Source organism: Mirounga angustirostris, unplaced genomic scaffold (assembly GCF_029215605.1).
Source record: "Mirounga angustirostris isolate CCGP_5_RB_7025 unplaced genomic scaffold, mMirAng1.0.hap1 SCAF_2, whole genome shotgun sequence".
Classification (NCBI taxonomy): Eukaryota; Metazoa; Chordata; class Mammalia; order Carnivora; family Phocidae; genus Mirounga; species Mirounga angustirostris.
In genome coordinates, this window is record NW_026991710.1 from 57,079,014 (window position 1) to 57,091,300 (window position 12,287).

General features: G+C 37.4%; 1 protein-coding gene across 1 annotated transcript in view; it reads right to left on the reverse strand.

The window, feature by feature from the left end:
* Positions 1-571: 571 nt before the first annotated feature.
* The window catches only part of GC (GC vitamin D binding protein), a 43,591-nt gene continuing 31,875 nt past the window's right edge, over positions 572-12,287 (reverse strand). Inside the window, exons 9-14 of the mRNA XM_064584010.1 lie at positions 10,697-10,826; positions 8,887-9,089; positions 8,027-8,156; positions 7,483-7,580; positions 5,524-5,656; positions 572-751 (exon numbers count right to left, since the gene is read on the reverse strand). Of these exons, the coding sequence (XP_064440080.1) occupies positions 572-751; positions 5,524-5,656; positions 7,483-7,580; positions 8,027-8,156; positions 8,887-9,089; positions 10,697-10,826 (874 nt within the window). The remainder of the gene's footprint in view (positions 752-5,523; positions 5,657-7,482; positions 7,581-8,026; positions 8,157-8,886; positions 9,090-10,696; positions 10,827-12,287) is intronic.

The following is a 12,287-nucleotide window of genomic DNA, read 5'->3' on the forward strand; positions in this document are numbered from 1 at the left end:
CCAAGCTGGGGACCTGGATTCTAGGCCTAAATAGGTCAGAAGTTGGTTGTGTATATACATATAAGTGCCTTAACCTTTCCATATGCTTAATGTTTTCACTGTAAAATGAGTTTGAATAGATGATAGTTAGAAAGGAGACTATTCAAATTGTTCTCAGATTTTTAAAATACAAATTTGGGTTCTTTGCTGCCTTTATACTTACCTAAGACCACACACATGCATCAGGACTATAGGATATTTTTCATTTCAACATCAATCTGAAATGAAAAAATGTTATCTAACTCATAAAGTATTTCGAAGACTGTTGCAGAAGGTATACACAAATTTGAACCTTGCTTAGGGAAAAAGATTCTTGTCAAAAAGTAGCTTTATATCAAACTTTTTATTAGCCATCATTCACATTTATTTAGTTTTATACTGTCCCTGCCCTTAGAATTTACAGTGTTCCGGGAAAAATAGACAAGAAAGAAATGACAATAGTTAATGCCAATTACTGGGTGTGCCCAGAATACTAAGGGCTAACAGAAGAGCTTGAGTCCAGGGAAGGATTCCCAAAGGTGGTAGGTGAGTCCTAAATTGAATCCTGAGACTTGATGAAAGATTTATCCAGGTTTGAGTGAGCATTAGGCAATCTGGGATGAGTCATTATGTGCAAAATCCTTGAGGTCAGAGCAAGCTGAATGTACTTGAAAAACTGCAAGTAGTTCAGGAGAACCAAAGCAGGAGGAACAAGTGGTAATGGTAGATCCAACTGGAAAGGAAGTCAAGGGTCCAAACTCTCTATTACAAAACTTGAGATGCAATGGAGATAGAGGAATGTACTATTTTGTGTTTTACAAAGGTTATTTTGACTTCTGTATAGAGATGAGGGTGGATGTGAGGTGTGGAAGGTGGGGGGACTGGAGATGGGAGACCAACTGGGACATAATAATGCAGGCAAAAGTTTGCCTAAACTTAAGTACCAATAATGTAGAAATAAGTGGGGAGATAGAGATACTGAGGTGTTAGAATTGATAGGATTTATTATTGCTTGTGCCTCAATTTGTAGTAGTAGATGGGTATTTTAAAGGAAAACTGTCAAGCAAATATAGGGCAAGGAGATTTAATAAATTATATCCCAAATATTACAGGGTGACCGGACAAATACACCAAGCACTGAGAATCAAAGTGAATGCTGTTCTAACATGAAGTCCCAGAGGCCAGCTCATTAACCTAGCTGTGAGATTAGCGTAGAAAGACCATCTAAAGGGCTAATGCAAACCACAGAGGGTCTCCTCTCCCAGTGCTCCAAACAATCACATGTGTGCAAGTGCCTCCACTCCATTTGTCCCCCTCTTCTCTAGAAGGTTTCTGAAAGATTGGCTATTCGGCAGCAACACTGCTCTACATTTGCTGGGTATAAAGCAAGAACATCTTTGTAAGCCTGACTTTTCATCATTGTAATTGAAAATACAGTGTTTTTAAATGGCCATATGTTATAATAAAAATTCTGAAAAGCAACTCAAAAAAAAAAAAAAACAAAAAAACAACAATGGACTTGAAGGAAGCATGTGTTGTGTGCAATTGTTCAGTTTGTCTTGTATGATGTCAAAAAGGAAAGTGTATATGGTTAAACAGATAACAAAAAGAGTAGGGAAGGGTTACAAAACTGCTGCTTTTCGACAGAATGTAAAAAAAAAAATCCTTCGTCCTTTTAATAATTGAGCGAGACTCAGCAAAATCTGCTGGTAACAACTTCTAAGTGAGGTAGTTTTATTTTTCTGGGATGAGGCAACCTAATTCAGCTGTTGTAGGTTAGTAGTAACGAAGGGACTGCTCAGTTGTTTTATGCTAAGCGTTTTAATGCTGAAAATGACCAAAATATTCTAGCAATCCAACTCCTCCAATTTTTATGTTTAGAATCTCACTTGGCTTGAATTTTCATGAAAGATGAACATGATCTATTTCTCAGCAGAATTTAAAGAATAGGCTTTTATTCTTCGTCTGGAGTTCTAACTTTAAAATTGCTACAAACAAGATTGGCTAATAGGTTTGGCTTTACGGTGTGAATGTAGAAATTAGAAATCAGAATCTCCCACGATATTAAGCAGAACAACAAACAAGGTGATGTAGCTCAGTTTGGCAAACTAATTAGGACTTTGTTAGGTGCTATACAGTCAAAAACAAATAAAACTTCACTAAAATGTTAGCACTCAGAGACCAAACTTGCCTAACTTTTAAGTTTTTAAATTCTAGCTAATATGCAGTGTGATATTAGTTTCAGGTGTACAGTATAGTGATTCAGCACTCCCATACATCACCCAGTGCTCATCACATAGTGCTCCTTAATCCCCATCATCTGTTTAACCCATCCCCCCACCCACCTCCTCTCTGGTGACCATCAGTTTATTCTCCATAGTTAGAGGCAAACCAAGAAACACTCTTTTTCTTTCCCCCCCACTTTGCTCCGTTGTTTCATTTCTTAAATTCAACATAGCAGTGAAATCATATAGTACTTGTCCTTCTCTGACTTATTTCACTTAGAATAATACTCTCTAGCTCCAACATGTTGTTGCAAACAGCAAGATTTCATTCTTTTTTATGGCTCAGTAATATTCCATTGTGTATATATACCACCTCTTTATCCATTCATCTGTCGATGGATACTTGGACTGTTTTCATAATACGGCTATTGTAGATAATGCTGCTATAAACATAGGGATGCATGTGCCCCATCAAATCAATATTTTTATATTCTTTGGGTAAATACCTAGTAGTGCGATTGCTGGGTCATAGAATAGTTCTATTTTTAACCTTTTGAGGAAACCATACTCTTTTCCAGAGTGGCTGGACCAGCTTGCATTCCCACCAACAGTGCAAGAGGGTTCCCCTTTCTTCACATCCTTGCCAACACATGTTTCTTGTGTTGTTGATTTTAGCCATTTTGACAGTTGTGAGGTGGTATCTCCTTGTAGTTTTGATTTGTATTTCCCTGGTATCCAGTGATTTTTTTTTTAAGCATATTTTCATATGTCTGTTGGCTATCCATATGGCTTCTTGGGCAGAAGACATGAATAGACATTTTTTTTTCAATTTTTTGATTGGATTATTCACTTTTTGGGTGGTGTCTTATAAGTTCTCTATATATTGGATACTAACCCTTTTTTTTTTTTTAAAGATTTTATTTGAGACAGACAGAATGAGAGAGAGAGAGCACATGAGAGGGGGGAGGGTCAGAGGGAGAAGCAGGCTCCTTGCCGAGCAGGGAGCCTGATGTGGGACTCGATCCGGGGACTCCAGGATCACGACCTGAGCCGAAGGCAGTCGCTTAACCTACTGAGCCACCCAGGTGCCCTGGATACTAACCCTTTATCAGATGTATCACTTAAGACTTGGCTAACTTTTAAAAAGCCATTTTAGGTATAAAAGCTGCTATTGAGAAGAGAGACATTTTCTAGCTGATAAAGAAAACCAGACCAGTCAGTGGAAATCATGAGGGTAATACTGTGGCTTAACTTGTAGAAGAAAGCTCTCATAAATGAGGCCACCTGGCAGTGAAATATGCTGCCTCTAGGAGAAAATAAATTGATTATAGACATTTTACGTGTGGGCTGAATGACCTCTGGAAGGAATTAGTGGAGTGAAAAGTTCTACTAGATGATCTTTATAGTTTTTTCTGACATTTAAACTTTTGTAATTTCTACTAAGTTCTTAGATATTTTCAAATGTGCTCTAATAGAATACTAGAAATAGAAAAAATAATAGAATAAGATGAAACCAAGCTTTTGTCACTTTCATAGTTTAAATGAAGATCTTTCAAGAATTTACATGAATTTGTCCAGCTTATAGAAGAGGACTTCTAATTGACACTAAATTATTAGCCTAAATATTGACTTCCACTGTAGTTCTTTTCATGTAAAAACACAAAAATGACAAGTCAAGAATGGATCATAATTGCTTCTTCCCCAACACATGACAAAATAAACAATAGTAAAATCAGTCAAATCTCAACAGCCACTGACAGAGTAAGAAAGGGATATAATTTAATATCATGAGCTTCATAAAGAGGTGAGCAAAGGAAGAAGATATTTTGGTTTGGCATAGAGTTGTTCTTAACCCTGCCTCTGTATTCCAGAAGTGGAATGGGTCAGACAACACAGTTCTTGGAATGATCGCTAAAACCACCAAATTAGCAGTAAAGTGAATAAAATGTTGTCTTTTTGACTCTTCTAAATAATTGATATGACTGCAGGGGAGGAACAGGTCAAATAGAGAATGTGAATGGGCTTACTATATCTGAAAAAGGCCAACAGAACCTCTCCCCATGGAATAGGATAGATACTGACTTGGTGGAGGACATCCTAGCTTAAAACATTGAACAAAATCTGACTACGACCAGATCTACCTGCAGCAGACCTACGTGTTCTAAATTGGGCTCTCCTCCCCTCCTTTATACTTTCAGCTGACATAAAGGTAGGGCACTAAGTACCTGCCTCACACTGGCTTATAGGAGAAAGCCAGTAGGCTCAGAGGTAGTGAAAAGGATACACTAACAGACTACAGAAAAAAAGTCTGGCTGGAAATGCCTCTGTCATGCACAATGTAAAAAAAAAAAAAAAAAAAAATCTGGCATCTATGCAAATTACATTTAAGGGACACAAGGAAAGCTAGAGAGGAGGGGAATAAGGGAAAGGGAATGGAGGAGCAGGGGGATTAACATTATTAACATTTAAAGAAAAATGAACCCAAGCTAATTTCTTTAGCTTTTAAAGTTTGGAAGCAAATCGATAGCATCTAAAAAAATTTGGTAATGAGAAATGACTGCATCTTAACTTTTAGAACCTCTTACTCTAAAGAAACATCAGTGACCGTTAATTTTCAGTTGCATTTTTTTCTTAAAACAAAATTAAATTTTTATAATTGAGAGAAGGTGTGTGATCCAGGTTTCTAAAAGTATTTCTATCTACTGATACCTATATGCATGTACATATATGAAGTAAAATTCACAAAATATTTACCCTTACTGTGTGAGATGGACTCTTTCTACCGTATTTTTTTTTATTTTAAAAAGGTGTTAATGTTTCAACCTTCAGTTTGAAAAACACTGCAGTGTATTTTTTTTTTTTTTTAAGATTTTATTTGACACAGAGAGACACAGCGAGAGAGGGAACACAAGCAGGGGGAGTGGGAGAGGGAGAAGCAGGCTCCCTGCTGAGCAGGGAGCCCAATGCGGGGCTCAATCCCAGGACCCTGGGATCATGACCTGAGCCGAAGGCAGACACTTAATGACTGAGCCACCCAGGCACCCCTGCAGTGTGCTTTAACACAAGGGTTTATGAATATAGGCAACAAAGTTTTGCAACTGCCTCAATTTGCTTTTAAATTAGCATAACAAGGAAACAGTAATTGTTTTGTCTTTCTCATGAAAGTGTCAGGAAAAGTCTACCACATAATGGCATTTTAGTAACAAAGGAATGAGCAAGTTTGAGTAAAGAAATTCTTAAAATACTGTGCAGTGCTAAGTAGAGGGTTATATTTTCTTACCTCTGAATCACAGTAGAGAGGAGGTGAGTTTATGGAACAGCACTTGGAGGCAAAGTCTGAGCGCTTGTCAATCAGCCCTTGGAGTTCCATGGCACTGGCATCAGGCAATTGTGCTCTTAATTGCTCTGCTAGTCTGAAAGACCATATTTATGTAAAGTTTTACTAGATGTATTTTATAAACCTTTCTGATGCAAGATGATAACCCACTTCAGGTCTTTTACAATAGAAAAATGGAAATAGTTGCTCTTAAACTTCAGATCTGTGGAGTGATTTTTAGCGACTTAATTCAAGGTTAGAAAGTGAAATCTCCACATCTCTTTTAAGACCCTAAAAGTAAACTTAAAATTTGTTGCTGGATTTGAATTCTGGTCTTTCCCCTTTCATTTGCTCCATTATATTAACATGGATCCCTTCCTCTCCTATTCTTCCTGACTTTTCATCTCTCCAGTGCTAGATTTCAAGCTTCTTAAAGAGTATTTCCCTCATGGGACTTTATGCCACCTTAATACTTTTTCTCTTCTCTCATTTTACACAATTTCCTCCTCAGTGTGCCTACTTCTCAACTGGCTATGTTGGAGAAACACAAAAAAGGTCAGAAACTTTGGCTCTTGTTTTTAGCTCTACTATCCATTAACTTTCCATCTAGTTTTCAAGATGGCGCTAGGACTCGAGTCCTCTGGATTGTCTATAGAATCTTGGTATCTCTCTACTCTTATAATGGGCAATTCAGCCTGGTTTTAGGACCATCTCCAGGAACTACTTGCCAGCCTAGTTGTGGGCAATGGGAGGTGGTAGAAACCCAAATTTACCTAGTTGCCCTAAGGTGGATGCTGGGAAGAGACAAGAGGGTGAGGGGGGACTAGTTTACGCATAATAGCGTTACTGAAAAGAGTCGGTCCCAGTTGGAAGAGGAGGCAAGTCAGACCAAAAGGAACTCAGAGAATGGAGAAAGAAAAAGTGTGGGTATGTGTGTGTACACTTGTGCAGGATTTCAAATACCTCGATGCAGTTGTCTCAATTTTTGATTTCATAACCCAAAGGTCAATTCTACTACATTGCTATTTTTAATGTATTGAGATTATATAAATTGTCAGTTGCCCAAGGAAACACTGGGGTACAAAAATTGTATTATCTGTTTAATGTTATTCTATACTGTTTTCTGATAATTGGGGAAATAAGCATTTTGAACTTAAGGCTTTCACAATTTTTCATTTTCTTTTAGAGTTTTGCTAAAGTAGGCTTCAGGGGGGTCATTGAAGGAGGTGACCTACTTTTGGAATTCTTAGTTCTTTTTGTGGAGTTCTATTTGTGCTTGCTTTAGGCCTATGTTGATCAAGATGATCTGAAATGGATCTAAGAAATCTACTTAATGAAGTTGGGAATGCCATGGATCTTTAGGAACCCAGTAAAATTCATTTCACTAGTATGGCCTTTCTTCTCTTGGGAAACATGACTATTGACTCTTGTACGACATTACTGATGATTAATTATTTTCAATTTGTAAAGAATACATGCTGGTCATGGGTGGTATCACACTTGATTGAGAGTTTGGGTTGTCTTGTCAGACACAATATGCCACGAAGTTAGGTAACCTTTTTCCGCAGTTTTACAGTTCAATTACGTGTGGCGACATCTACATAAGTTTTAGGGCAAGAATGTTGATGAACTCTGGGCTAATTTGGTGTTTTTTTGAATCAAGTTCCTGCAGGTCTTGCAATTTATACTTCTGTGGCTGTGTTCTAATTGACCTCCCCTGATACACATGACTTTTTTCCCCTCTGAAAAGAACTCCATTTCTTCCTACATAGATACTAGATTCTACTTTTTAAAACTCTTGATTGCACCCCTTCTTTCTGTTGCTCACTTAGCACATCTTAATCTTCAACTATACTCTGAAATCACAATACCAAACTACTAATATTGATAAATGTAGACAAAACAGCCAGAAAAGTCCCTTACTTTTTCTTATACTCAGTAAAAGTGTTTTCTGAATAATCTGCACATAGTTTTTGTCCCTTGTCAATGAAAGAAGATAATTCCTTTTTCAGTTGAGGGCCCTGTAAGAAAACAATTACATACAAAATTATTTGTCTTGAAGCATTATTCTAGAAGAACATTAAATCAGAATTCTGTTTAATGTATTAGTATGTGGGTTTGTTATCTACACCAGACATTGGCAAACATTCTCTTCATAAGGCCAGATGGTAAATATTTTAGGTTTTGTAAGCTATATACAGTTTCTTTTGTAATTACTCAACTCTGCCAATATGGCACAAAAGCAACTCTAAACAATGTGCAAACAAGGAGTAAGGCTGGGCTGTAGCGAAACTTTATGAACACTGAATTTTGAGTTTCACATTTTTGTGTTGTAAAATTAAAAACCATTTAAAAATCGAAGACCAGTCTCTGCTCACAGGCACTGGGTCCGATTTGGCCCATGAGCTACAGTTTTCCAACCCTTGACTTCTACCGAGGTTGGCAAAGAAAACATAGCGAGGGGTACCTGCGCATTCATACAGCCCGTAGCATCTTCAGAGTCACAGCATTTGGCAAGGCTTTTGAAGGTTGGCTCAAGTATTTTACTGAGGAATACTTCTGGAAGATGAGTTCTCCTACTTAATTCAAATGTATACCTGGCATGAGAGGGAAAGGAGCGAGTACTTTTTAACATGAGTAGACTTGTGTATGTGTGTCCTGTTTGAAATTGGATCTCTGTTAATAAAGGCTGATCACCTGGCTTCTGCATCTTAATTAGAAATAAAAGGTTTAGGTAAAACTGACTCCAAATCAACAGGTTTGGGATTAATAGTCTCATCGAAATGCAAATTATTAGTAGTTGCTTTGGAGTTTTCTGACTAGTTAATAATTAAAGCTTTATGTGTACTATATATACACATGTATATATTATATATAAACATCTATTTCAAATGCATATGGAGCTAGCTTTTGTGTAACTATAATATAATGAACACTACATAAAGCATCAGGTATGTACCAGGAATGGCTTTTCTGTGGAAGATTTGTGTCAGTCCTTCTATTGTCTTATTCCATTGCTCTCTATGCATTTATGAAAATATTTAGACAAATATACATTAGGCTAAAGTTTAAATTCTGATCTCTAATATTGGTCATTTTCCGACTTGTTAATCCAACCTGTCTGTGAAATATTTCTGTGCCATGGATATACACATACCCGTAGCTTATGCAGCTCATGGTCTATGCAACATATGGCCTATTTTAGTTCTTCATTGGATGAAAACAGATAGATGGGAAGAAATGGCAAACCTTTAATTTCTTTGTCACTTAGTGCTAGTGAATATCAATACCGTCATGAAAAAAATTACTCCGATCAACTCTACTTACTGATCTATGGCTTTGGCATTCCCTTTGTCACACACGTCTGTATTTGTGGGCCACTCGATGGCTGGCAGCTCAGGTGTTGGGGCAGCTGGCAGGAAGTAAGCGCACACAAACACGTCCATGGGGGTTTTTTCTTGACAACAGTCCTTAAACTTAGAATTCTTTGTGGATAAGTTGTCACAGATTTTTACTGTGTATTCAGGCAGCTATAAAAGCAATTGTGAGTTTGTGCATTGTTAGTTTCCTGGTTTGCCTCATTAAAAATAAGGCTTAGCCAAAGATACAAATGTAGTGATCCGAAGGGGTACGTGCACCCCAATGTTTATAGCAGCAATGTCCACAACAGCCAAACTATGGAAAGAGCCAAGATGTCCATCAACAGATGAATGGATAAAGAAGATGTGTATATATATACGATGGAATATTATGCAGCCATCAAAAGGAATGAAATCTTGCCATTTGCAACAACGTGGATGGAACTAGAGGGTATTATGCTAAGCGAAATAAGTCAATCAGAGAAATACAAGTATCATATGATCTCACTGATATGAGGAATTCTTAATCGCAGGAAACAAACTGAGGGTTGCTGGAGTGGGGGGTGGGAGGGATGGGGTGGCTGGGTGACAGACATTGGGGAGGGTATGTGCTATGGTGAGTGCTGTTAATTGTGTAAGACTGATGAATCACAGACCTGTACCCCCAAAACAAGTAATACATTATATGTTAAAGAAAAAAAAATAGTAGGAAGGGAAAAATGAAGGGGGGGAAATTGGAGGGGGAGATGAACTATGAGAGACTGTGGACTCTGAGAAACAAACTGAGGGTTCTAGAGGGGAGGGGGGTGGGGGGGGTGGGTGAGCCTGGTGATGGGTATTAAAGAGTGCACGTACTGAATGGAGCACTGGGTGTTATACACAAACAATGAATCATGGAAACATCAAAAACTAATGATGTAACGTATGGTGATTAACATAACATAATAAAATAAAATTAAGCCTACCTAAGCCTTATTTTTTCTTACAAGCCTTGGCCTGGTATGTATGAAAGGTTCTAACTCAGGTTATAGAAAAACACCTATTAACACAGACCTGTTTTCTTAGAGGAAAAAGACCACGCAATACAATATACCTATTTCTAAAGAGGTCCAAAGACTTAGAGTAACTTTTATCTAAAGCAACTGTTCAAATTCATATCTGCTTGAAAGGATTATGTAAATGAAAAATGGGAAAAAAAATCGACCAATTTATAACAGGTATAAACATGAGCAGTTCCCAATCTAATGGTTGCAATATTGTTCAATAGAACTTTGTGATGAAATGATCTCTATCTATACTGTCCAATGCTAGTGAGCATTTGAAGTGTAGCTAGTGGGGCGCCTGGCTGGCTCAGTTGGTAGAGCGTGTGGCTCTTGACCTCAGGGTTGAGAGTTCCAGCCCCATGTTGGGTGTAGAGATTACCTAAATTTTAAAAAATTAAAAAAAAAATATGACTAGTGTTTCCAAGGAATTGAGTTTAAATATTAAGTTTTAGGAATTAAGTTAAAGAACTTGTTTAATTATAATTAAACTGCATTGGGCTGTGCAGGTAGAATAAGATCTCCGGAGTTAGATGATCTTGTCCTTGTGTGTGGACTTGGCCACTTCCTAGTTGTAAGACTTCAAATTATTCATCCTGGTTAATCTTGTTTCCTTATCTATAAAATGGGGTTAACAATACACTTAAATGTCACAAGGATTCATTGAGCTGAGGTAGGTAAAAAGCAACCTAGAGTGCCTGCCACTCAGTACACGGCCCATGATGAGGATTCTCTTACCTCCTTGGCCATGCAGTCCTCAGAGGTAGACTCACAGCACTTGGAGAGGATTGTGTTGATCTCTTCAGCTAGTGGCAAAACATCCTCCAGATTAGCAGTTGGCACTTTCTGGGCTAATTTTATGAGATGGCTAAACAGTTAAAAATGAATTGTTAGCTCAGCCACACTCCGTTTTCTTGCTTTCATTATGAATCTACACTCTGGAGGAATAATACCGTAGTTTCAACTCTTTGTCTTCAATAGCTGCATGGAACAAATCTGCTATGTATGTGATGGGTCCCATGTGCTAGAGCCACTATTCAAAATTCAGTCATCCCCAAGGAATCCTTTTATGTTTTAATACTGATATGCAGCTTTTCTTTTTGCCAGGTCTACCTACTCAAAGCATGCCTTTAAAATGTTAGATCCAAAAGAACAATAAAGCACTAATGTCCCTATTCATGGGGCCAATGTCATATATTGTGGCCCCTCATTGTACTTTTAAAAATGGTTTATAAATTCATTTAGAAACTACAGATTAAAAAGAAAGAAGATCTATGGCCCTAGATCACAGAATTAATAAATGCTGATATTTTGGTTTATAACCCTGAAGCATTTTATAAGGGTTATCAAGTATTAAGTATTTCATCAGGGATTATACTCTGCTATACTACTTATATATTTGCCTTTTCCACTTAATATATCAGGAATATTTTCTGTATTAAGTATTCTTTTTAAATTGTGGCAAAACACATAACCTTGTTTGTCATCTTAACTATTAAAATGTATAGTTCAGTAGTGTTAAATTTATTTACTGTAAGGGTCCTGGGATCGAGCCCCGCCTCGGGCTCCCTGCTCAGTGGGAAGCCTGCTTCTCCCTCTCCCACTCCCCCTGCTTGTGTTCCCTCTCTCGCTGTGTCTGTCAAGTAAATAAAATCTTAAAAAAAAAAAAGTAAATATCTGTAAATATAACAAATCTCTAGAATCTTTTCATCTTGCTAAACTGAAGCTGTATACCCATTAAACACTGATTGCCTCCGCCCCAGTCTTTTGACAGCTACCTTTTTACTTTTTTTTTTAAAACTACTTTAGATACTACACAGAAGTGGAATCATACAGTATTTGTCCTCCTGTGACTGCTTATTTTGCTTAGCATAATGTCCTTAGCATTCATCTCTATTGTAGCATGTGACAGGATTTTTTTTTCAAGACTGCATAATATTCCATTCTATATATATACTACATTTGCTTTATTCATCTATCAATAGACATTTGGATTTCTTCTACCTCTTAGCTATTATGAATAATGCTGCAATGAACAAGTGTGTGCAAATCGCAAAAGTGATACTGCTGAATCATAGGATTCTATTTTTAAATTTTTGAGGAACCTCCATACTGTTTTTCATAATGGCTGTACCATTTTCCATCCCCTTTAATAGTGCACGAGAATTTCAATTTCTCCACATTCTTGCCAACAGTCATTTTTTGTTTTGGTAGTGGCCATCCTAATGGGTGTGAGGTGACATCTCTTTGTGGTTTTGGTTTGCATTTCTGTTCTGATTAGTGATGGTGAACATCTTTTCATGTGCTTGTTGGCCTTTTATACATCTCT